Source organism: Spermophilus citellus, assembly GCF_964194105.1.
Source record: "Spermophilus citellus genome assembly, chromosome: 6".
Taxonomy (NCBI): Eukaryota; Metazoa; Chordata; class Mammalia; order Rodentia; family Sciuridae; genus Spermophilus; species Spermophilus citellus.
Genome location: NC_138187.1, coordinates 95,195,060 through 95,222,732, shown reverse-complemented (window position 1 = coordinate 95,222,732; position 27,673 = coordinate 95,195,060). Strand labels below are relative to the sequence as shown.

Below are 27,673 nucleotides of genomic sequence, written 5' to 3'. Positions count from 1 at the left end.
ATTTCTTTCTTTTTTAAAAAAAATATATATTTTTTTAGTTGTCAATGGAACTTTATTTTATTTATATGCGGTACTTAGAATCCAACTCAGTGCTTCACACATTCGAGGCAAACACTCTACCACTGAGCTATAACCCCAGCCCTGTTGCAATCATTTCTGTCATCTAAGTTCAAGAACATTCCACTGCCTCCCAAAGAAAACCCCAGATCCATTAGCATCCCCTCTTTGTTCCTTCTCATCTTAGCCCTTGGCAGCTACCAGTCTGCTTCCTGTCTCTCTGGATTTGCTTGTTCTGGACATTTTGTTTAAGTGGAATCATATAGTATGTGGCCTTTGGTGACAGTCTGCTTTGACTTAGCATAATGTTGAAAGGCTCATCCATGTTGCAGCATGTGTGAATCCTCACTTCTGTTGGTCACTGAATAACATTCCACTGTAGGAATATTATTCCAGTGGATATGCACATTTTGTTTATCCATGATGGGTTAATGAGTATATTTGGGTTATTTCTACTTTTTGGCCATTAGGAATATTACTGCTGCAAATATGTATCATGCATGTTTTTGTGGGATGTATCTTTTAGTACTGGGAATATGCATAAGAGTGGAATTTCTGGACATATGAGTCCATGTTTTCTTTCCAAGGAATTCACAAGCTGTTTTTGAAAGCAGTTTTACCATTTTCCAATCTCATCAGCAGTGAATGATGATACCAGTTTCTTTTTGTCTTTATCAATATTTGTCAGTGTCTTTTTATTTTATTTTTAAAAGTAGCTATCCTAGTGGTTGTCAAGTGGTATCTCATGGTTTTATTTGTATTTCCCTACTGACTAAGGATTTTGAGAATCTTTTTAACTCTTATTGGCCATTTGTATATCACTTTTGGGAAAAATCTGTTCAAATACTTTATTTTAATTGAGTTGTCTTTTTTTATTGAGTTGTAAGAATTTTATATATTTCACATAGAAGTCCTCTTTGAGATATGTAATTTGCAAGTATTTTTGACTATTCTCTGTCCTTTCACTCTCTTGATGGTATCCTTTGAAGAATAAAAAGCTTTTAATTTTAATGAAGTCCAGCTTATTTTTCTTTGGTTGCATGTTGATGTGACCCCTTATTTGCTTTTTATAGCTGGTTCATACTCCATTGTGTGGAGGCCCTGTACTGTATTCAAGCAGTTCCTCATTTATTTACTATTACAAATAGTACTACAAAAAATGACTTTGTATACATGTTTACCAGTGAGATTGCTGGGTCAGAGTAAATGCATATGTAATCTTGGTTGTCATTGCCATTCCACTCCAACAATGGTGACATTTTCTGTTCCCACCAGTACCATATGTGAGGAATGCCTGTTTCTCTCAGCCTAGTGACAGCATTGCTAGGCTTCTGGAGTTTTCCTAGACAGAAGCATACAAATGGTGTATTAGGGGCTGGGGTTGGGGCTGGGGCTCAGTGTCTACTATGCAGAATGCTTGCCTCGCATATGTGGGGCACTGGGTTTGATCCTCAGCACTGCAGAAAAAAAATAAATAAGCAAAGTTTTTAAAAAAGAATTTTATTAAATAAAAAGGAAAAAATGATGTATTAATTGTAGTTTAAAATTGCCCTTCTCTAATTATCAGAGAAATTAAGCAACTTTGCTTAAGTTTATAGGTCTTTTGTAGTACTTTTTTACCCCTTCATATGTTTTGCTCATTTTTTTCTCTACTGGGTTTTGGGCTTTTTCTGAAAACTTAGAGGTTCTTTATATATATTAGGGATATTAGCCTTTAACTTGTTATTTAAACTGCAAAATTTCTTATGTGTTTACCTATTTGTCACTTACATTTTTACCTTGTTTATAATATATTTTAGACATGCAAAGGTTTTAATCTTGCATGCTTATTTATTTTTGTGTTTTTGTTAGACTTTCCCCTTTTACTTTGCTTCTGGGTATTGAGTCAGAAAAAATATTTTCCCTGCTCCCTGACTTTAAAGGCATTTCCCTATGCCCGCTTCTTCATAATTTAACTTTTCTGACTCTGGATTGTATTTTTCATTCATTCTTTTAAATTTTCTGGATACATAATCATATTGCCTATGTCATTTGCAAGAGAGGTAGTTTTATCTCCCCCCACCCCAATTCTTAATTATCTCCCTTCTCTTATTGTAGTACTTCTAGGGCAGTATTTAGAATGAACATAGTGAGGATTCTTAGTCTTTTCCTTATATTGGTAAATTTTTCTACATTTCCTTAGTAAGTTATCTAATAATCTTAAGGCTGTATATAAAAGCTGTATCCCTCTGTTCTTACTTATTAGTTTTTACATGCATATGTTGAATTTTTAGGTACTTCCTCAGCATTTTCAGAGGTAATCATGCTTTTATTAGTTCTTCATTAATTATGTTAATATTCTTCCTAACTTTGAACTGTGATTGCATTCCTGGAATAAAGCATCTTTAAAATTTTTAATGTGTTGTTTGTGTTTGCCAAAATCTAATTTAAGATTTTTACATGGACATTAGTGGTTTGTTATGTGTAAGTTTGTGCGTTTCTGGCATAGCAATGTTTTTGTTGAATTTAATATCTCTGCCATGCAGTATTTGCTTCCTGGAGATCCCCTTCTGATGCTTATCATTCTCTGTTCAGACATAGACTGGGCTTTTCTTGAGGTCTGCTAGAATGCTTTTATCTGGGAATTCCCTTTGCTTCCTTCCTGTGTTGAGTCCTGAGTCCTGGACGACAGGTTGTCAGGTCTTTTTTTGGAGTATCTGCATGAGCATATCTTTAGTGAGCCTGCACTGATTGATCATTTGGATGGATTAGAAATTTAGGTGAAACAGTTTTCCCTCCAAGTTCAAGAGATGTCCATCATTCTGTGGCTTCTATGATGCTGCTAGGACGCGGGTTACTATTTCACCCATGTCCTTGGTACCATGGATGCCACCATGGAAGCTTGGAAGCTCTTTTTTTTTTTTTTTTTTTAACCCAGTCTTGGCCTTCTGGCTTCTGTGCTCTAGCTTTCCTTCTGCATGTGCTGGCCTCTGATGGGCCCTTTCCACTCGCACGTGCTTGTTGTTCAGTCTTATTACTTTTCTTGAGTCATTTCTGAATGACAGTCTCCTTTCCATTTTCTTTTTGAAACTCTTCTATTCACAGAGTGCACCGCGTTCCTTCCCCTGTCTCTTGTGTCTCTGGTCTTGTTCTACTTCATGGGAGATTGCCTCAACTTTATATTCAAGCCTTTAGCTGAATGCTTTATTTGTCATATTTAAATTTTTCCTGAATACTCATGTTTATATTATGTAATTTATGGTTTATGGATACAATTCCGTGTCTTAACTCTTGCATGATATTCATCTGGAAATTTTTACTGTTCCTGTATTTTCTGATTTGAATTCCTGCCTACCCCTTTTTCTGTTTGCTTGATAAGGCCTCTTTCTCTCTTGTTTATTTATTTATTATTATTTTTTAGTTGTTGATAGATCTTTATTTATACGTAGTGCTGAGAATCAAACCCAGTGCCTCACTCATGCCAGGCACGTGCGCTATTGTTGAGCCCAGCCCATCTTTCTCTTTTATTAAGTAGCATTTTCTGAATGTCTAGTGGTCCTTGGCTATCTGTTCTATTTAAAGGTGAGACACTAGGAAGCCAATTAGAAGTCCTCTGTGTGGGCCACACTGCCAAGATGTCAGGTGGCCAGTTGGCTTTTCTGCCACGTTCCTTCAGACATCAGCATCTGAACATCTGAAGGTCCTTTCTCTAGAATCCCTAAATTTTCCAGAAAGCTGTCATTTAGATTGTTAGGCCTCTTGTGTGTGCCTGGGATCAGGCATCTGGTATTCACCTATTTTATTTACCTAAGTCCGGGTTACCTCTCCCAACCCATTGCAGTCTGCAAGCCCTCAATTGGTGTCTGTGAAATTATGCTGAAATCCAAGGTGCTCACTGTGAGCTGCAAGGTTTGATCTCAGCCCTGTCCCCCTCATTTTACTGTAGTTCTCCCCATTCACTATATTCCAGCCACTGTTCTTTCTGCACCTCAGGCACCCTGAGTTCTTTCCTGGTCTTGGCCTACGCATGCTCTCCCCATTCTGCGGCTAGCTCTTTCTCATCAATGAGCACTACCTCAAACAACAGGCAATAATCTAAAAATCTGTTGTTCAGGGTGCTCTAAAATCTGAAACTCATGGGCACCAGGGTGACACCACAGGTGGACGATTCCATACCAACCCCCTGGGAGGAGTTGCAGTCAAGACACGGCTGCACAGGACCAGACAGCAAGGTCAGTGGCTGGAGGGCTCAGCACCCAGGCTTTATAAGATGGTGCCACAAAGATGCCCGCCTGTCACCGCAGAAGTGTCAAAGCCCACAGATGTTCACCACCAAGAGTATATCTTTTTTTTTTTTTTTTTTTTTTGGTACTCAGAATTGAACTCTGGTGCTTAACCACTGAACCACATCTCCAGCCCTTTTTAGTATTTAGAGTATTTTATTTAGATCTCACTGAGTTGCAAGTGCCTCACTAAGTTGCTGAGGCTGGCTTTGAACTCAGGATCCTCCTATCTCATCCTCCTGAGTTGCTGGAGTTACAGGCATGCACCACCACCCTCAGCTCCAAGAGTGAATCTTAAAGTAAACTGTGGATCTTAAAGTAAACTTAAGTAAATTTGGGGGCAAGGCGAGTCCAGAGTGGGTCCATGGATTTTAACTAGGTAACCATGATGTGGGAATGTCGATTGTGGCAAGGATTGTGCCTCTGTGGGGACAAGGAATATGTGGAAACTTCATCTCTTCTGCTTGATCTTGCTGTGAATCTAAAACTACCCTAAAAAAGGTGTGTTCATAATAATAATTTCTAAAACGTAATTTGAGGTAAGTTAAAAATAAATTATAAAAAAAGAGGAAAATACAACTGATTATTTCTCTGATTCGAGTGTGAAGGACTTGTAATCAGAGAAGCAATTGTGATTATTTGGATTTCAGCATCATTTAATATACATTAAAACCCAAGATATTTTAAGAAAATAACCTTAATATACCGAGAATACATAAATGGTAAAATGGTATGAGTATACAGTCAAATGATAATTTAAAATCACAAGCTTTTGAGGAAAGTTTTATTGCTGAGCCATCGTGAAATATTAAAACAATAGGATTTATTTTTAGATTTTATGTAACATTTGCACCCAGTGCCACAAGACATCCGAATACGTTTGGTGTAGGAGAAAGACTATTCCGGCCTCTTCCCTGCTGTGTCAGCTCTCTCTTTTCCCAGATATAGCATTTATTGTCCCCTCAAATTCCAAGAGTGTTGTGCACATACCCGCCGAGCAGAGCATTGATTTTGCTTATTTTCAGGTTTCCCCTGCTTGCTCTCTTCTCTCCTGCTCGGGGAAGTGGGGTGGTGTGAGTGAGGACTGCAATGCACCTGGGCTGGTGGGGCCAGTGGACCCCAGTGGCCCCAGGACTTCTTAGGTTCACTTGAAGTCTTGTTTGGTTTCTTGTTTTTTTTCTCAACGATCCTTTTGAGACTCACCTCCTCAGGAGTGACTTCTCCTGAAAGATGTGTGGGGCAGAGCCAAGGTCGGGAGTCGTATTAATGATTTCTACGAGTCTTCTGATCTTTCTTTTTGATGTCTCAATCTTTGATAAAACATAAACGAAGGCTCACTCTGGGGTCTTGTTATTTACATAAATATAAATGGAAAACTTGAATTTAATAACTTCATATTGAAAGTTTACATATTCAAAACTATACTATGCACCTTGAAAGATAGTAGGTGTAAAAATAAATGAGACATGTCTTTTTTTAGTTAAATTAAAGAATTCTTTTGAGGAAATTATAATTATTCGTACAAGCAAAAAATATGTAAGAGATATATAAACAAATTACTATTAGCATACAAAAGACAGTTGAGTTTAATTCCAGAAGGAAAGATTGGTCAGGGTAAACTGCATTTGAACCCTAAAGCAGCAGAGAAATAATAAAGAGGCAGGGGAGAACATTTCAGGCAGAGAGAGAATTGCTTGACCAAAGGCTTAGAAGGGTGAAGTTTGGGGCATTTTGGGAATTGTGAACCATGCAGCTTCTTAGTAATGTAACAATTGTTCAGGTACAAATAGATTGAAAAGTCTCCTTTGCTGTATCAGCAAGGCCCTTAAATGACTAGCTCTCTGTATTTAGGATCTAAGAGACTCATTTCTTAAGATTTTTTTCTCATTATTGAGGAACACCAAATTGCTATCCAGCCATATCATTACTCTTGAAAGAATTTTGTTGGATTGCTTTGCTGTGTCCCTAGGGAGTAGAAGAGGGCCTGGTAGGAACAGGTAGGCTTGAGGTGTATGCTAAGTGAATGAGCACGTTTGGATTTCCCAGAAGACTCTGATTGGTCCTCCTGTAGAGACCTGTCTCAGTGGCCACTTAGCTCTACCACTCTTGTGGTCTGCCACTCACCTGGTTGCATTTGCTTTCTTGAGTTTTCGGTGTTCTGCTTGAATCCTTGTAACTAGTGATTGTCCCCTTAGGGTGTACCTTGAATCCAGGGTCTGTCTGCTGTCTACCACTTGGTTCATCTCCGGAATCTTCTACTTTAACCTTATGTCTGTTTTCCTGAGATGTAGCATTATTTCATCCTTTAATCTTGACTTTAATGATTTCTAGAAATGTGACATCACCTTTATAGTTTCTGCTACTTAGTGCCCACTACTTTCTTTTTTTGGTTCTGGGGATTGATCCAAGGGTTGCTTAACCACTGAGCCACATCCCTAGCCCTTTTTATTTTTTGAGCCTAAGTTGCTGAGGCTGGCTTTGAACTTGCCATCCTACTGGCTCAACCTCCCGAGCTGCTGCCATTACAGGTGTGCACCACTATGTCCGACTTCCCACTGTGTTCTTATGATTGTTACAAATATAAATTTATAAGTAAATACTTATTATTATTTAAAAATGTTTGTTTTGCTGTTATGTTTTCTATAGCTCTGAATGAACTATTTATTTTATTTTGGTATTTTAAAATTCATTCATGTATCTTGAAAGAATAATTTGTAAGTTAAATATAAAATTACCTATACCTGTATATAATATTGTTTAGTGTTTGTTCTACATCTTATAGTATGCTTCCTTAATTTACCATAATTACACTTGAATAAATATGATACTATTTCACACCAAATACAAGAAATTTATAATATGATTTTCTTTAGTCCCTCTCCTCTGTTTGTGCTATGGTTGTTATATGTTTTACTTCTACATATGTTATGAACTTAAAGACACCTATCAATTACTTTTCTTTATTTTAAACAATCATCTTTTAAAGAAACTGAGAAAATAAATAAATTAAGACATTAAGTTAAGAAAATAAATTGACTTTCATGTTTTCTCATGTATTTACCATTTTTCAGAGTTTTTTATTTAAATTTCTGCTCAAATTTTGCAGATAAATAATTAATAAAGTAATTAGAGGTAAAAAAAAAAAAAGATTATTTTTAAGCTGGAAGTAGTGTGTCCCTTGTCTGAGCACATGCTGGATCGACCATTTGTATGTCATAGTTAAAAATTTCACGTACATGTCAAAATTTTTCTGCCAGTTTTAAGTTATTTTTGGCAAGGATTACTATTTATACATTAAATTTTTTTTTAAGTTGTAAATTGACACAATACCTCTATCTCTATCTCTCTATCTATTTATTTTAATGTGGTGCTAGGGATTGAACCCAGGGCCTCACATGTGCTAGGCAAGTGCTCTACCACATAGCCACAACCCAGCTCTTACATTTTAAAATACTTCATTATGCCTTGCACAATGCATTACACAAAGTGGGCACTTATTAAGTTTATAAGAATAATTGAAATTTTGTTATTTTTATCTGAACAATGTGAAATTTTATTTGTGCAATCTGTCAGAGCTGTTATATTACTATAGTTTACCATTGGATGTCACTTTCTAATTTATACAAATAAATTAGAATTATTTATTATTCCTTGCCATTATGCTTTTCCAGCTCTGGAAGTTGACTCTCCTGTATAAGCACACTTAATCTGAAACATTCCTATATATTTTAAGTCCCTAAAACAGAGACATTTGTAAATTGTAATTTTTATTATCATTTAGTTATATGTGTGAGTTCATACAGAACCAACTGATTTGTCCTTAGTTTTCTTTAAAACTTGCACACGGGCATTATTTTTTAATTAATCTCTCTATGGAGCAAAGTTAGGAACTATCAGAAGTCAAGGGGGGAAGAAGCAGGGCATGCAGAGACACCTTTGGGTGTGTTAAGTGTGAGCAGGCCTCCTTCTGGGTGCTGCCCGATCCCACACTCACCAGAAGTGAGTCTTGTCAAGATAAGCTTCTGTGCAGCTGCAGGTTTTATTCAGGTTTGTCAGAGAAAGAGTGGGACATATGGCTGTGAGAAGAAATGTCGAGGGAGGGAAAAAGGTGATACCCATGACTCTGAGCCAGTTGTGGGGCAGAGGAGAGTGCCAAGAACAAGTTCACACCCTCATCCTCTTCCTTTAGAGAATAGGCCAGGTCAGGTCAAGATGGTGGCCTCCAGTTCCAGTTGTGATATTCACCTTGGGCCTGTAGACTGTAAACAGCGTCATCACCGTGTAATTTAGAGGCTTATGTTTCGGTGGGTATCCAGTGTAGGGCTCACCCTGGTGCAGAAGGAAGCGGCTGCAGCACCGTGGCAGACCCTGGCTCAGGGCTGAGGTCTCCTCTGTAGTGGTGCCCATCGGGTATGCAGGTGGTGATCCCAGCCTTCCCAGAGACAGCTGGAGAGTTATCTGGAAGTGTGGTCACTCTTTTCCTCAATTTACCCAGAATATTAAAAGTTGAATAAAGTAGCAATGTTGTTTCCTAATGAATGCAACAAATACCATCCAACTAACATCTAATCCTAGGAATTTGCTCATTTCTAACAATTTAGAATTATCTAGTATGTTATCCCCCAGCCTGTCAAATCTCACCCCAAAGTAACTTATCTTTTATTTTCTGTTGTTTTTTTTAATGTTGTTTTCATATACATAAATTTGGCATTTTAAAAGCCACAACTATAATAAACTAAAGTACCATTTAGGACATCTAAATCCCATTTTATATTAGTCAAATTTCACATAGTGTAGTATTTAAAAATGAAATCTTATCAGATAATGTCTGTTTTAGAATAAAACTTAAGGTTTCTTTGTTTATTTTTGATAAGCTGGTACAAGGTGGCCACTTGTCCTTGGAAAGAGTATCTTTTAGCGTTTTGGATTTTAGAATGTTATTCTTCACGAAGTAGTGAAGTAATACACAGTGATGTGGATGGTAGAAAATAAACAGTCGGTCATGCTACAGCTTACATTATTATCATCAATAGTCGGCACCTCCTGACTATTGTGTTGGTGGTAATTCAATTTGTAATCCATGTTTTTTGCCTTATGTTTTGTATATTACTGCAGCTAAAGAAGTAAACAGGTCATGGCACGTTTAACAAAAAGACGACAGGCGGATACAAAAGCCATCCAGCATCTTTGGGCAGCTATTGAGATTATAAGGAACCAGAAGCAAATTGCCAACATTGACCGAATTACTAAGTAAGTAAGTTTAAACAAAAATATCCCTGTAAGATTTCATATAAGACTTTGGGGGAAATGTCTAAAAATTCCTGATCTTAGTCTGCTAGTCAACACATATTGCAAAGGATTGAAGTCACTTTTTGCCTTGTAGAAATCTACAGTTACAGAAACATGTACAAGAACTTGTATTTAGAAGTTTTGTTAAATATTAGGCAAGTAAAATACCAATAAGTTCTATTTTCAAGTTTTTATTTATAAACTATTTTAATTGTTAGAAACTAAGTCTTGTTTAAAAGGCTTTTTAGTCAGTCACTTGCTTTATACATGAAGCTAACAGTACCCTGCCGTTCATTAGTCATTTCAATATAGGATGAGCATGGTATGTGTGGTAAAAGGCAACTTTTAGTTCGTAACCTACTAACAGAATCTGTAACAATGCCATTCTGTATTTTAGAAGATATATTGAATAAATGTCCCATTAAAAAAAAATACATTCTTTTTTTCCCCTTCGTTTCTAATGCCATTTATCTTGGTAGCCAAAGATTCAGGATTTAAAAAAAAAAAAAAATCCAGCTACTTGATGAATACTGTTTACCTGTTCTATACTAATTATAAGGGAGTCTTCAATTTGGAACTTGATTTTGCTTTCTTACATTTGTTTCTCTGGGCACTTTTTGAAAGAATAATGCCAAATTTATATATTTTTTAAACATTTGGATGAGTTTTTTGCTAATTGGTAGAATTTCTTTATATTTTTCCCTCCCACATTTGTTAAATACTGTCTATGAAAATGGAAAACAGCTAACTTATAAAAGCTAACTTCCATAAATGCTTTATTTGTTTTTACCTTTATTAATAAGTAACAAAAATTGAGTTCCATGTATATTTGTTCCTTCTTGGTGTTCTGCGAAGATTATAGGCTATGCAGGAGGGAGGGAGGCTGGGGAATGGGTGGAGTGGGGAGGCTGGGAGCTGCTCTCATTGTGTACCTTCAGGGGAGTGTCTTAGGTTGGCCATCAACTCCTGGCTCCTGTCCTGCAGTAGAGGAGAGAATAGGAAACACTGTGGAAAATGAGAACAACACAAGTAATACTTACTTTAATTATTAAGTTTTTAAAGAAGCAAATAATATGAGGCATGGGAACTAATACAGAACAGATTACAGGAAGGTGATGTTAGTATAAAACAGTTTTTTAAAGATCTTGAGCTGTGGATGTAGCCAGGTAGTTGAGTACTTGCCTAACATGCTTAAGACCCCCATTACTGCCAAAGAAAACAGTATTTTCTTCTAGGTGAGATATTTTAAAAACCATAGTTTATGTATATCAAAATTGCTTACAGAAGAATTTTGAGATATATTATTCTTTGGATTACATTTGACCTTAAAATCATGTAAGCTTGGCAGAGCTATTTTGGTTTCTCAGACCGCCACTTCTCTCTCTTCTGCATCTCTATCTTAGAAGCACTCCGAGTCCCCAGCATGAGTGTCCCTGGTCTAGAATTGCCTGCTGAGTGGGTGTGAGAGAGCTGGCCCCTCAGTAGTGGGAGTTAGTGTTACATAGCATAAGCCCGGTGTCAAACTGTAGTAAAGGATTGATAAATAAGATCACACTCATTTTGCATTATGGATTGTTGATAAAGCAACCGTTTTTCTCCATTAATTTAGGCCCAAATGGCTTTGAATCACATTTTTCTTCATATCTTAAGGTTCATATTTCGTAAAGCAAATATGAATAAATGTATTTACCTACCAAATGGCCATGATTTTGTTGGTTCATCTGAAGATAGAAAGAAAAGAAGGAAGGGAGGGAGGGAGGCAGAGAGGGACAGCTTACATATGTGAGTGGGTCTGATGCCATATTTCTTTTTATTATGGCAGCTCACTGTAGAGCATCCTGTGCTTCTTGCATAACATCAGTCTTGGTTGCAATTATATCCTTGCTGTTCAGTCAGCTCCCATGAGGAGCTGCCCAGGGAGTCACCTCACCTAGTGCCCTTGCTTCTCGGCCAGTGTCCATTCCCCTTGCCTGCGCTAGCTCAGAAAGCAGTATTGGACTGTGCCAGGAAATAGATCTTTGGCTCTAAAGCCTAATGTTACTATTCTGCACTCTTTTTCCCCCATATTTTTTTTTTAGTTGTGGATGGACACAATACCTTTATTTATTTATCTTTATGTGGTGGTGAGGATGGAACCCAGGGCCTCACCTGTCCCACGCAAGTGCTCTACCACTGAGCCACAGCCCAGCCCCCATATTATGCACTCTTAAAGGTAACACTTTTCAAGCCTTAGTTTTATTTTAAATCAAGTTGCACTGCTTAGTCCAGTCAAGGCTGAACTCAGAGGTGTCTTTTAAACTTTAAAAATATCTTAAGCCACCACAGGCTGTAAAGAGTCCTGTAGTGGTTAGATCTCCTCCACTGTTTGACTGATGAGTGACTCCATCATAGAACAAAGGTCTTCTAGGCGACTGGCCCTTGGGGCAGGCACATCCTCCTTGTGGCTTACTTGGATGTGCTGGTTAGAGTCTTCTTGTCTTTGTTCTTTTAATCTATAAATTTCTCCTTCATCTTTTTTTCGATATTTTCCTTTTGGCATTTACTTATGAAGGAACAGGGTTGTTTGTTCTGGTTTCTCAGGGTCTAGTGTTGCTGATGTCCTTGCTGTGGTCTGAGTTATTGCTCAGTCCTGTATTTGGAAGGTACTGAGTTGCCTTCAGGCTTGAAGGTGGGGTCTGACAGCTCCAGGGACATGGTGGATCCTATTAGAAGGCACGCAATGAGGTACAGCACTCACCTAGCACGTGTGAGGCGCTGGGCTTGATCCTCAGCACCCTGTAAAAATAAATAAATAAAATAAAGGTATTGTGTCTGACTACAACTAAAAAATAAATAAATAAATAAAGAAGGCACACGATGTTGACTGCTTCTCATTTCCTGATTGTCGCCATTGCTGTTAGATCTGATAATCACTAAAGCTTAAAAATTTGTAATAGTCTTTCTTTTTTAAACTGGAATATGCTTCTGTAAAGAGTACAAGCTTCCCATCATCTGCTCTTTGGTTTCCCTGTGGCATAGTTTGTATAGGAAAAGTAGTGTTCGAAATAGCACCCTCTACTGGAAATAATTAGTTTTTAAAGTAGCATATGGAATTCATTCATGCATTTAAATAAATTGAATATATTTCAATCCAAATTTTACATCACCCTTATTTTACACACACACACACACACACACACACACACACATACACACCTCATTGCTTAGTTTTTATTGTTTGGGGCTTCTCTTAGTATGTTAGATTTCGTTTCCCTGTTCATTGTATTTCTAATTTTCTCTTGAATTACTTTCATCTTTTTAATTTGAGATTTTTAGAGTTTCCCTTCTTGTGTCTGCTGTTTATCTGTGGTGTTATCTGCTATGTGTTCACTTATGCATGCCTGCTAGTTTGTACCTCATTTCTGAAGTGATTTTCTTCAGATGTTTAACTCATTTCAAGACTTTGCAGTGTCTCTATAGCTTTCAGATCTTGTTCTGTTTTCCACGTCTCTTCTGGAGCAGCAGATCATGGTTTCTTGGGTCTTTTTAAAAATACTTTTTCTATTTATTTATTTTGGTACTGGGAATTGAACTCAGGGGCACTCGACCACTGAGCCACATGCCCAGCCCTATTTTGTATTTTAGTTAGAGACAGGGTTTCACTGAGTTGCTTAGCACTTTGCTTTTGCTGAGGCTGGCTTTGAACTCACAATCCTCCTGTTTCAGCCTCCCAAACTGCTGAGATTACAGGCATGCCCACTTCTGTCAGCATCTTTGCTGTGTGCTTTGCTTGTACAGATGTGATTCTGCTCTGACAGCCAGTATTTTCCCTTGGTTGTTTTGATGTAAAATCAGTTTTCTTAAACTTGCAACAGGGAAGGTGGTTCTAAGTACTTTCCCTAGGCTTATGTCTCTAAAGCTCCCTTTTATGCCATTTTTATAAATTGCCAAAAATGTGTACTCTTACTTCCTGAAGTTTCCTGGGGTTTTCTCTATTTTTTAATCCCTATTTTTTCCCCCTGGAACTATGTTTTCTTATGTTGAAGTTCACAAGAGTCTTGTGATTTTTCTTCAAAAGAAAAAAAAGCACCATTTTCTTTCAAAAAAAGAGCTATGGCAATAAAACAAAACAAAATACCTTCTAGTAGAGGCAAATCTAAGGAACGTTTTTAATATCTGTAATTCTAGATACATTGGAATGCACAGTAATATATTCCTCTCTTCTAACATAGTAAGTTGTGTCGCAGTTTTAGAAAGGAATTCTGTAAGTAGAATTTGTGGCATTTTAAAGCATTTGAGCTCCAGATCCTCACCACAAACAAACAAAAACAAACTGAAGGATGTTTTGTGATATTTCATCATCATGAATGTGAAATGAATGAGTCATTTTATCATAAAGCAAAAATATAGTAGTCTGGTCAGGGTTGTCTTTGAAGATAAGCAAAGGAATATCTTCTTTTTAATTCACATATCTATAAATGTTAAATTTTAGATGGCACATGGATTCATTAATTTTATATAATTTGGATAGTTATAATAAAGCTTTGAATTACTTCCTTACTTAATATGCATGTTAAATATTTATGAAGTATTTGTATGTTTCGATGACATTAGCCCTTGTTTTACAGCTCTTAGCTCAGGAAGCAAGGATGAAGAACCATGTGACAGCAAAGCCAGTGGCATGAGTGACGCTTGAGATTTTAGTCGCATGTGATGCAGCCCATTGTCAGGTTATTCCTTTAAACACCAGTAATGTTTTTATAGTCCAGTAAAAATAAGTTGTAGGCACCACCTCCTTTTCCCCTTTAATGCAGTTTATGCACATCTACTTTGAATAATTATAATATGGTCTTCAAGGTTCGTAATTATTCTAAGTAGTTGTTATAAGATAGTTTAAAGACTTGCTTGTGAAAGAAGTTTGGATCTTGTGCTAGTTTCTACAGGAGTTATTGAGTAGGTAGTATGTTTGGAGGAAATAAATTTGTTTTTAATTGACTACTGGAATTAGCAATTGAAGCAGTGGCTCTGTCGGTTTCCTTCTTGTCTTGAGTGAATTCAATTCTGTTTCTAGGAGTGAGTACTTTGTGACGGGTATCATCGGACTAACATTGGATTGCAAGACTAGTCCCATTACTAGTTCAAATTAGGGCATCCATTATTTACATGTCTTGAGTAAAACCAATACAGTTAGGGTCAAACCCCAGTTAGAAAGTGGGACCGCTGATCTTTAGGGGCATGCTTGGCATTGCCGTTTCTGAGTTCTCTGGAGGCCTCCTGTCGTTACAGACAGGTCTGTATAGACCCAGACTGGAAGTCCTCGTGGGCAGGCTGCCCTGGAGACCAGGTACACAATTTCATTACATGCTAGAGTGTAGTGTTAGGAAGCCCAATTCCCAGGAATTGTTTATTCAAGTTAAATTTTTCTGTGTGTCTGTAAATTTCTGTTCACTTTTTTAAATTGCTGGAGAGGAGGAGAAAAGCCATTATATCAAGACCTTTTTTAGAAACAGAAGTTAGTTAAAAAAACTACTGAGCAGTACAGTTACGCCTTTGTGCAGCCCTGAGGACCCTCACAGGACCCATCCTGCACTCCCTCTTCAGTTTGTATTGATTTGTTCTCCCATTTTGTGGAAGTAGACGAGCAGGTGTTATTATGCCATTCACGTGCTAAGAGCCTTAAAGAGAAGCAACTGATTCTACAGAACTATACCCCAGTGATTTTTTCAAGTATGCAGATTCTTTGGCATTGGTCTTGCCTTGGATTTTCAGTGTTGTTTGTTTGTTTGTTTTTGACATTTCTTTGCAGTTCCGTGAAGTAGACATGGAGGAAGCACATAGGATTCTAAATAACCATTAAGTAAATGATGCAGTACCAGAGTTTTTTGTTCTTGTTGTTTGGGAGGGGAACTGGGGATTGAACTTAGGGGCACTCGACCACTGAGCCACATCCCTAGCCCTATTTTGTATTTTATTTAGAGACAGGGTTGCTTAGCACCTCGTTTTTGCTCAGGCTGGCTTTGAACTCGTGATCCTCCTGCCTCAGCTTTCTGAGCTGCTGGGATTACAGGCATGTGCCACCATGCCCGGTGGTACCAGATTTTGAGAGTTACTGTGTGCTAGAGCATCTTAATCTGTTATGTTACAGACCTTCTTGAGAGAGTCACAAAGAGAGTCCAGAATCCTTTGGGCAGGCAGAATAGAGTCTCAGTTTAGACTGTTTGGATCAAGGGAAGAGCCTGTAGGATTTGAAGGGAAAGTGGTTGGAAAGAGAGTACAGCTACACTAGGAGGACCTTTAATGCTAGCACTTAGATTTTTAACTGGTAGCTGGAGGGGAAAAGCAGATGCTTTCTAAAATAAAGAAATGGTTAAAGTAAAACCCACCCATGTTTTTCCATTTCCAGCTAGTCTGGTCCTCTTCAGTGTCTCTCGAGTCTGCTCTTCTCTGCCTCATTGTTTCCCCGTGCTTCTGCCCACCCTACCTTGCTTTCCGTCTGCCCGTCATTGTTGTCAGGGTTTTCCAAGACGTTGTTGCATCAGGTTGCTTCATTCTTGCAAACCTTTTTCTTTGCTCCTGTGTCCCCTTGCAGAGCATCTCTGGTCAGTGGGCTCTGCTGTTGCAGAACATTTTCCCCTGCCCATGTCACTATGTCTGCCTGCCTCTCTGCATCATCTGCTGCGCTCCAGAGCACTGGGCACTTGGTAGGTCCACTCTTTCCCTCCTCTGCCTGTGATGCCCTTTCCAGACTTCCTTTTTGATTGTCATCTCATAAATCTCACAGTTTATCAGTTTTCTAAATTTTAGGTATAATTGTTCTTAAAATCCTCTTGGTTTTTCCCATTGTACATGAAATCTAAATACCTAAGCAGGGCATGTGTACAAAGCTCTTCACAATTACAGTCGTTAAGACTTCTTTCTCAAAGGCAATATCACAACAGATGCTACAGAAATACAGAAGACAATTAGAAATTATTTTGAAAACCTATATTCCAATAAAATAGAAGATAGTGAAGACATCGATAAATTTCTTAAGTCATATGATTTGCCCAGACTGAGTCAGGAGGATACACACAATTTGAACAGACCAATATCAATGGATGAAATTGAAGAAGCCATCAAAAGACCACCAACCAAGAAAAGCCCAGGACCGGATGGGTATACAGCGGAGTTTTACAAAACCTTTAAAGAAGAATTAATACCAATACTTTTCAAGTTATTTCAGGAAATAGAAAAAGAGGGAGCTCTTCCAAATTCATTCTATGAGGCCAACATCACCCTGATTCCGAAACCAAAGACACCTCAAAGAAAGAAAACTACAGACCAATATCTCTAATGAACCTAGATGCAAAAATCCTCAATAAAATTCTGGCGAATCGAATACAAAAACACATCAAAAAAATTGTGCACCATGATCAAGTAGGATTCATCCCTGGGATGCAAGGATGGTTCAATATACGGAAATCAATAAATGTTATTCACCACATCAATAGACTTAAAGATAAGAACCATATGATCATCTCGATAGACGCAGAGAAAGCATTCGACAAAGTACAGCGTCCCTTTATGTTCAAAACATTAGAAAAACTAGGGATAACAGGAACTTACCTTGACATTGTAAAAACTATCTATGCTAAGCCTCAGGCTAGCATCATTCTGAATGGACAAAAGTTAAAGGCATTCCCTCTAAAATCTGGAACAAGACAGGGATGCCCTCTATCACCACTTCTATTCAATATAGTTCTCGAAACACTGGCCAGAGCAATTAGACAGACGAAAGAAATTAAAGGCATAAAAATAGGAAAAGAAGAACTTAAATTATCACTATTTGCAGATGACATGATTCTATACCTAGAAGACCCAAAAGGGTCTACAAAAAAACTACTAGAACTAATAAATGAATTCAGCAAAGTGGCAGGATATAAAATCAACACGCATAAATCAAAGGCATTTCTGTATATCAGCGACAAAACTTCTGAAACGGAAATGAGGAAAAACACTCCATTCACAATATCCTCCAAAAAAATAAAATACTTGGGAATCAACCTAACAAAAGAGGTGAAAGATTTATACAATGAAAACTACAAACCCTAAAGAGAGAAGTAGAAGATCTTAGAAGATGGAAAAATATACCCTGTTCATGGATAGGCAGAACTAACATCATCAAAATGGCGATATTACCAAAAGTTCTCTATAGGTTTAATGCAATGCCAATCAAAATCCCAACGGCATTTCTTGTAGAAATAGATAAAGCAATCATGAAATTCATATGGAAAAATAAAAGACCCAGAATAGCAAAAGCAATTCTAAGCAGGAAGTGTGAATCAGGCGGTATAGCGATACCAGATTTCAAACTATATTACAGAGCAATAGTGACAAAAACAGCATGGTACTGGTACCAAAACAGGCGGGTGGACCAATGGTATAGAATAGAGGACACAGAGACTAATCCACAAAGTTACAACTATCTTATATTTGATAAAGGGGCTAAAAGCATGCAATGGAGGAAGGATAGCATCTTTAACAAATGGTGTTGGGAAAACTGGAAATCCATATGCAACAAAATGAAACTGAATCCCTTTCTCTCGCCATGCACAAAAGTTAACTCAAAATGGATCAAGGAGCTTGATATCAAATCAGAGACTCTGCATCTGATAGAAGAAAAAGTTGGCTCCGATCTACATATTGTGGGGTCGGGCTCCAAATTCCTTAATAGGACACCCATAGCACAAGAGTTAATAACAAGAATCAACAAATGGGACTTACTTAAACTAAAAAGTTTTTCTCAGCAAGAGAAACAATAAGAGAGGTAAATAGAGAGCCTACATCCTGGGAACAAATTTTTACTCCTCACACTTCAGATAGAGCCCTAATATCCAGAGTATACAAAGAACTCAAAAAATTAGACAATAAGATAACAAATAACCCAATCAACAAATGGGCCAAGGACCTGAACAGACACTTCTCAGAGGAGGATATACAATCAATCAACAAGTACATGAAAAAATGCTCACCATCTCTAGCAGTCAGAGAAATGCAAATCAAAACCACCCTAAGATACCATCTCCAGTAAGATTGGCAGCCACTATGAAGTCAAACAACAACAAGTGCTGGCGAGGATGTGGAGAAAAGGGTACACTTGTACATTGCTGGTGGGGCTGCAAATTGGTGCGGCCAATTTGGAAAGCAGTTTGGAGATTCCTGGGAAAGATGGGAATGGAACCACCATTTGACCCTGCTATTGCCCTTCTCGGACTATTCCCTGAAGACCTTAAAAAAGCATGCTACAGGGATACTGCCACATCAATATTCATAGCAGCACAATTCACAATAGCTAGACTGTGGAACCAACCCAGATGCCCTTCAATAGATGAATGGATAAAAAAAAATGTGGCATCTATACACAATGGAGTACTATGCAGCAATAAAAAATGACAAAATCATAGAATTTGCAGGGAAATGGATGGCACTAGAGCAGATTATGCTTAGTGAAGCTAGCCAGTCCCTAAAAAACAAATACCAAATGTCTTCTTTGATATAATGAGAGCAACTATGAACAGAGCAGGGAGGAAGAGCAGGAAGAAAAGATTAACATTAAACAGAGACATGAGATGGGAGGGAAAGGGAGAGAAAAGGGAAATTGCATGGAAATGAAGGGAGACCCTCATTGCTATACAAAATTACATATAAGAGGTTGTGAGGGGAATGGGAAAATAAACAAGGAGAGAAATGAATTACAGTAGATGAGGTAGAGAGAGAAGATGGGAGGGGAGGGGAGGGGGGATAGTAGGGGATAGGAAAGGTAGCAGAATACAACAATTACTAATAGGGCATTATGTAAAATTGTGGATGTGTAACCGATGTGATTCTGCAATGTGCATTTGGGGGTAAAATTGGGGGTTCATAACCCACTTCAATCTAATGTATGAAATATGATATGTCAAGAGCTTTGTAATGTTGTGAACAACCAATAAAAAAAATAAAATAAAATAATTTAAAAAAAAAAAAAGACTTCTTTCTCCTTTTCATACCCAGTCTCTCCCAACTCAGTGGCCTGTCTGGTGAGGCCTTTCCCAATCACCTGAGCAGGCTATGGATTTTTCATTATGTGATTTTTCTTTACTTATGGACAAAGTCACACCCATTCTTTCAAGATTCATCTCAAATCTCCTCTCAGATTTTGATACAGTCCTCTGTATCATTAACCCCATTCCCTTTTCTATTTGCTATCATAGTAATATGTTTAAAATTCAATTTTATTATTTTTAAAAAGTATCTTATGATTTCTGAAAAATATTTCTGCTTATTTTGCTGATTATAAGCACCTTAGGGATAGAGAATGTATCTTTCCTGTGTTATCTTCATGTGTCAGTGTGAAAAATAGTAGCTCGGACATAAATAATAATATTCAGGCTGGGGATGAAGATCAGTAATAGAAGGTTTGCCTAGAATTATCCAGGCCCTTTGTTTTTCCCCCAGAGAGAGAGAGGGAGAGAAAATCATAATCATGATCATAATAAATATTTAACTGTAAAAGTTGTTTCAAGGAGGGTTATAATAATTTATAATATTAAATGAGCCCTATTTCCTCATTTTGTGACAAGGACAATATTTTATATGATTTCTCATTTAATTTTCACTGCAGTACTGTAGTGTATGTTACCATTATGTTCTCTACATTTTCTTTGTATGACAGTCTCACTGTGTTGCCATGTTGGCTTTGAACTCAAGATCCTCCTGCTCCGACCTCCCGAGTGGCTGGCATAGCAGGTGTGCACTACTGTGCCCTCCTTCCCACATTTTCTTTTATAACTTTATTGTTTTGCTTTTTGCAGTTAACTCTTTAATCCATTTTTGGCTCTCGTTATGTGGTAAAGATCTAACTTTATTTTTCTCTCTGTAGTGAATCTACTTCTTTAGAGTCTAAACTCGAGAGTCAAAAACTCTTGTAGGAGATATTTTAGGAGACCTTGTAGCCTGTGATATCACTGAATTATTTATGAGCAGTACCATGTTTTGCCCGCCCTCTGCCTGGCAACCCCTCCCACCATGACATGGTCTTTATGAAAAGGGTCTCTTGTGTTTGGGTTTATCCCCAGCACTGAGCGCCAGTGACTGGCATGTGCTACTCACTAACAGTCTTCAGCAGTATATCGGGTGAGTGCAGTCTCTTCCTGTGGCCAGTTTGTCTTTCCAACAGAAAACTTAAAATCTTTAAGGAACTAGACTAGTTCTCGTATCAGCTCTGCTGTTGACTAGCTTTGCTTTCTTGAGGAAGTTGTTTTTTCTTCCTTCCTCTGTAATTAATGCCTTGTGTAATTACCACCTCAGTCAAGACACAGGAAGTTTTCATGACTCACAAATGTTCCCTGCCCTCTTTCATGGTTAGTTCATCCTGTCCCTAGCTCTAGGCAATCACGAATTTGCTTTTTATGACAGTAGAGGTTGAGCATCCCCAATCCAAAAACTGAAAATCAAAAATGTGCTGAAAATCTCAAGCTCCACATCTTCTTGCTAATTTCCCCGATTACTAGAGATGTAGAGCCTGTTCTCATATTCTCACTGACCCTTTATGTCTCCTTTTATGAAGTATCTCTTCAATCCTTTGCCCATTTTTACTACATGCCACAGCATTACTACTGAAGTATTGTGGAGTGTGTCGTACATTCTGAATACCAGTCACTGACAGACCCTGTACGCACAGTTCCAGAGTGAGATGACAGAGGGAAAGAGAGTCGGCATTGATGGAAATACTGGCTAAGGTTTTTCTCTAGTTGTTGAAAAATGCTAACATTCAGATCCAGGAAGCTCACAGTAGAACAAATTAAGAAGATATCCACATTTAGCCATTTGGTAGTGAGAACTACAGAACTCACCAGAGGGAAAGTGAAGATAGTAAGTATAGCCAGAGATTTTTTAAGATGCCATCAGGGAACCCTGAAGTACTAGACTTTCCACCGCTTTCTCAAGCAGCTCTGGAATCCAAGCCAGAGCTGGGGATAATGGCCTCAAGGAGTTCAGAAGAAGCTAACTCTTGGCCTGGAAGGACTTGCCTTTCTACAAGCTTGAGAGAATTTAGACAAATGAAATGAGTAGTGAGCAAAGGTGAATAAATGTGGGCAAAATGAAAGCATTAGCTATGCAAAGCAAAACTGATGTTTGATTTATGGAAAAAATGAGACCAGAGCAACCGAAACACCACCTGCAGAGTCTAGAAGCAGTACCACTAATCATCAGCCACAGGATGGGTGGTCATGACAGCCACTGTCTGCAGTAAAAACAAAGCCTCTCACATCACTCTGATAATTGAAGCAATAATATTAAAGGGATCAAATACAAAGAGTACATTAGTGTGACTCTTTCTGTAAAGAAAAGCAGGCAGCACGAACAGCACGTTCTTACAGATGTGTGCAGAGAGGATGCCCACGGGGAAGACGGGAGCTTCTGTTCCTGTAGCTGCTGTCCCCGTCTTCCCCGGGAGTCTTTCCTGTGCCAGGCTGTGGAGCTGAAGGTGGCATCCTGAGTGCCTGGGAATAATGGCACTCGTAGTTGTCCTGCTATAGCAGTGCCAGTGCACTCTGCTAGGTGGCGTTTGTGGCCAGAAAACTAGTGTTACCAGGGGGACTTTTATATAGAATTGAAAAAGAAGGCCTAGTTACTTTGCTTTTCATTATTTTTTTTCCAATAAACTGTGGTAACCTCTTTTATAATTGAGATTAAAAAATAGACGTTTTAAAAATGTATATGATTTGAAAGCTGGGGACATAGCTCATTTGGTAGAGTGCTTGCCTCGCATGCACAAGGCTCTGGGTTCAGAGCTCTGAGGGCTGGGGAGTACCACCAAAAAAAAAAAAATGTATATAGTTTGAAGACATTATATTCTGATTTTTAATTACATGATTTTGAAAGAAAGTCTACACAACAATATTAGCAGGTTATACATCAAAATGTTTGCTAATCATTGAGATTTTGTCCCAGAGTTCTATTGAAATAGTGTAGTAATAATACTAACCCTAATAATATACTAAGCACTGTAGAAAGTAAAGTTAGATTTGGTTTAAGGCTAATAGTTGTATATCAAAAGAAAAAGTTTATAATGTTTTAAGTAATCAATTTTAATGTAAAAATTTGAAATATCCTATTTCATTATAAGACCTCAATTGATTCATGTTTCCAACTGCATGGAAATAGAGGAAAAGGAGGAAAGAGAATGTCTGTAGCTGGCTGAGGACGAAGGGCATTGTTAGCAGTTCTGCCCACAGAACACAGACCAGGCTGCATAGCACAGGGTCTCCCTTTGGTGAAGAAGAAGCAGAAGGTGCACAGCTTTTAGTTTGCATGTGTGTGTGCATTATATTCATGTATGTGTATCAAACAAATGTGTATTTTATTAGAGCTTCATTTGTCCCCCAAAATGTGGGGAACAATTGCAAAAAGGATATAGACCAGAGTTAGACATTATGAGAAGGATGAGAAAAAGTGAAATGAGGTATAGAGCTAATAGAGGCAAGTTCCTAGGGAGTCTTAGAACTTGTTAAGGATCAGTACAAATTTGGCTTTCATTTGTCTCGGAGTTGATACAAAGGTTAAGCTAGGACGTTAATAATGTCCTCAAAGTAAATTAGTTCCTGAAGTAAGCTATGGTTATTTCTGGTAATACTAAAACCAGAAAGAAATTTATCCCTGGGATTTTCAGAGTTAAGCACTTTCTAATTGCTGAAAAGCTCTTGTCAGAGGGCAGAGTATAGTTCTGTCTGGAGTGGTCAGTTGAGATTTCAGAGGCAATTTCAATTGGATTGTTACTGTAGTAGAAAGTATGAAGAGTATCCCCACACAGGACTCTGTATTGCTTGTGCTTTTTCCAGCTGCACAGGAAATTGACCATAAAACTTACAATATATTTCAATTTCAGATATGAATCAACTACATTTTTCTTGAACCTATGGTGATTTTTGTATCATTACACAGATAAATCATTTTCGTTAGTTGTATCATTATTTTAGAATTGTAAGTAAGTTTTTAAAAAGTTGGTTAAATTTTGGGATGAGCCTAATTTAATAATGTAAAAAGATTTGAGCAAGCTGTAAAGTGTATGGTTCATCCTTATGAAGTTGAGACTTTGAATTGAAAACATTCCCTTTTTATAACAAAGGAGTCTATGTGTATCAAGGAAAATAAATGAAAAAGTCCTGTTATGTAAATACTATCTTTAAATATATATATATATATATATATATATATATATATATATATATATATACACACATACACACACACACACACACACACATACACACACACATATGCATGCTGTCAATGGACCTTTATTTTATTTATTTATATGAGGTGCTGAGAATCGAACCCAGTGTCTCACACATGCTAAGCAAGCACTGTACTACTGAGCCACACCCCTAGCCCATGGAAGTATTATCTCAGTCTTTATCTAGTCTTAAAATAACTAAATGTTTTACTTAACCAATATTTTAATTAAGTCACTGCATAAATGATATCAAAATATAATTTTTTATAGTGAGACATTTGGAGTAAACAGAAAGTTAAGAAAAAGTGTTTGTAACACCTTTACTATTAGTGAAAACTAAGGAAAAGAAGGGTTTCTGTTAATCCCCATAAAATTGATACATTGTATCTGTATTCAGTGAACACTGGAAATTATTTTTAGTTACTTCCAAAATGAGGGAAATTGACTCAGCTGTTATGATGAAGCAGAAATTATAAGGCAGGTACTAGAAAATCTACTAAAAATTTCACCTGTCTTTGTTGTTTTTTTTTCCCTAATGAGTCACTATGAAGATGTGCAATGAGTCAGCAGTTACAGGCATAGTAGAGAGTGGGACAGAGTTTGGAAGAAGGCTGGGAGCACTCTAGAACCTTCAACACAAGATGGCTTATCTAGTGCGTGCTCTTAGGTCTCTCATGTGCCTGTCCACTACGATTATCCATTGGCAATACAATTAAAGGCAGGTAGACTCCAGGGTAGTTTCTGATGTACCATCAGTTTCAGCTCACTATTCAGGCATTGGCATGATTTAAAGCTGTGCTTTCAGTACCTGTGTGGACCTCTCTCTTTTCAGATTAGCCCTGAGTATATAGCACTTTGGAATATCCCAGAGGCCTTGGGATTTTACCAAGGCTCTCTTTCTTGATTCACTTGAATGACAGATTTTATCTTTCACCCTGTAAGGTTATGAAAACTTTGCTTGGCTTTGGAGCATTTTAGTTGATTCTTCCAGAATTTCTTCAAATGAAATGAATAATTTTTAATATTTTGTTTAGTTTTTCTAATTTTAAAGGAAGGATTAATCTTATAAACCCAATCAACTATATCTGTTAGCAGTACACACTTTCTCTCCCCCCACCCTATGCTTGTATGATATGTATATGCATAAGTATATATATAGAATTTTAAATACCTTTTAATATTATACCATGAGCATTTTCTCACACCATTATGTGGTTTTTCAAAAAAAATTTTTAGTCGTAGTTAGACACAATACCTTTATTTACTTATTTATTTTTATGTGGTGCTGAGGATTCCCAACCCAGCCCCAACCATTATGTGTTTTGAAATATTAATTTTATAAGCTGCATAGTATTCTATTAGGAGGGCATAAGGTAACTTATGATTGTGAATCCTTTGATTCTATAAAATTTCATGATGTAAGAAATATTTTTCTCTATGTTCCTGTGCCTCATCTCAATTTTTTCCTTAGAAGTGGAATTACTATTGAAGGGTAGGATTATTTGTAAAGTTCTTGATACTTAATGCCAAAATGCTTTCTCGAAAATACTTAAGCAGTGATTAATTGAGGGTGGCCATCTCGATGTGCCTTTACTAGCACTGAGATTAATGATTTTTAAGCATCTTGCTGTTGTAACACGGGAAATCATTTTCTAATTGTTTTAGTTTTGTATTTTAGGGCTGTAAGCTTGTTGTTATATTTGTCATAAATGTTTTTCCATTTTATTATTTGCTTTTAATTTGCAGAATGGAAGTTAGTGATAATTGCTACAGAGGCTAGAAGAAAGTGGGTTTCTGATGTGTATTTCATGAAGAAATCCCACATTTCTTACTAGTCATGTTTTGTATCTTCTCATAATTTCCATAGCTTTTATATGTAGAACATCTTTTAACATCAAAAGATTTTAATCAGTGTTTGCTTAAATTTCCATCTTGAATGTTGCAAAGTTTTGATCATCTGTTTTCAGCCCCAGCGAGCCAGCCACTGGGGCCAATTGGGCACCATGAGGCACTGAAATATGGGGCAGTGCCTAGCAGTGCAGAAGAGAGTGGAAATGAACTTGCTGCATTACCATCAAAATCGTCAAATCCTCTTACACCTGTCAACTCTATGAATAGCGCAAAGCTGTTTGTAAGGGACTTGAGGACATTCTAGGCATTTCTTACGTGTTTTAATTAACAGAACATACCACTGTTTTGTGGCAGTTCGGTCCACAGGATGTAGCCATGTTTGTTCTTTTATTAGTGTGCTCATTTCCCAATACATTCATTTCAAATGAGATGCCAGAAGTTTCTGAGATTGAATTGTTACTAGAAGGTTGAAAGATAATTACTTTCAGGAAATTATGACTCATGAGAGCTCATACTTTTGCAAAAATGTTAAGTAAGCAGGGCTGTTACCATTAATTCTATATATATGTTGTCTTGGAACATGTAGAATTACCTCAGGGAGATAAAGCAACTTGGAGTTTTATAGCCTGTTGCATGGATGCACCTTGGTGCTTGGCAACAATTGGAAGTCATATCTCAAGAGCAAGAGGAGCACTTTGGGGCTCCAGAGAACAGGAGGAATATCACAGGAATGGAAATGGGTAGGATGAAGAAAAAGAAGAAAGTTTATTGAAAAAGTTCAGAAAAATTGAATCTAATACTGAAATATTAGACATGTACACACCGTTTTGTAACTTTGCTATTAAATAAAATTAAAATGGAAAACTAGAAAGCCTCTGTGAATATATCTTGAACCCAGACTACTACTTTTGCTTCTTTATTGGAAGAAGGCAAGGCCCTGGGATGGATTAAACAATTCTGAAGAAAGTGAGAGATTTTAAGTACAGAGTGCCTTTCACCTGGACTGTTAGCCACAGTACCTTCACCTGGAACAAACCTAAGTACTTGGTGAACTGAGAAAATTAATGGTGGATTGGGACACTGTGCTATCTGAAGGACCATTCTCTACCTTCACAGTTTGTTTATAATGAATTTTCCAGCCTTAAATCTTGTCAAATATACTTGGACTGTAATGCTCCAAAGAATTACATCACTCCTCTACTTACTTAATAGTTATAGTGTTCTTGCTCAATCTATGCTTTTTATCTACTTTTAAAGAAAAATAGGCGAGAATTGAACTTATCTTTAAAAGAACATAATCAGTTTTAAAAAACTGATAGAAGAATGATCAAGAAAAAAAGCAAGCAATTCACCAAGTTTGGGCACTACTTTAGATTGGATAGGCTCCAGGATGGTGTCTGATGTACTACCAATTTTCAGATCATCTTGATCTGATCCTGCATTGGCATGATCTGAAGCTGGGCTTTCAGTGCCTGTGTGGACCTACTCTTCTCCAGATGAGCCCAGAGCTAATGTCAATGTATTTCTTGACATTTACCTCTATTATAAATAGTGAATACATGGTCCTTAGCTTTCAGATGACACTTCCAACACATACTAGATTGCTTTCTCTTTATGCTGATATGCCTAAACCCAGCTTTCCATTCAGAAAACAGAACCAGTGACCAACAGCTGTTACAGTCATTGTGAGGAAGATGCACTCTTCTTGGCACCGTTGCTGCTATTGTGTTTTAGGGCAGAACTGATCTTCAGCTGTACACTCTCTTGATCCTGATCCCTGTGAAAGGGGCTCCCTGATTTTAGCCTGTTGTCATTGTGGACATCTTTTGTAATCCTTGTAAAGCCAAAAATAGGGCCAGATGTCCAGAATACATTGCTTTAACCAACTTCAGTTGTTTTTGAACTAAGAAAGTTGAGCCCAGTGTGCCATTACTGAGAAAAAGTAAAACTTCCTCATTGTGTTTGAGTCTAGGCCCTA

The 27,673-nt window shown here is 37.5% G+C and overlaps 1 protein-coding gene across 14 annotated transcripts in view; it reads left to right on the top strand.

Moving 5' to 3' along the window:
• Nucleotides 1–27,673, top strand: part of ZMYND11 (zinc finger MYND-type containing 11) — a 95,594-nt gene that overhangs the window by 16,932 nt on the left and 50,989 nt on the right. For 13 of the 14 annotated variants that reach the window (XM_081297430.1, XM_081297431.1, XM_081297429.1 and 10 more), the window contains exon 2: nucleotides 9,435–9,569. In XM_081297430.1, coding sequence (XP_081153556.1) covers nucleotides 9,454–9,569 — 116 coding nt within the window. In that variant the 5' untranslated portion in view covers nucleotides 9,435–9,453. Of the gene's footprint in view, nucleotides 1–9,434; nucleotides 9,570–14,215; nucleotides 14,318–27,673 lie in introns of those variants that run through there. The other variant, XM_081297425.1, reaches the window with a different exon arrangement.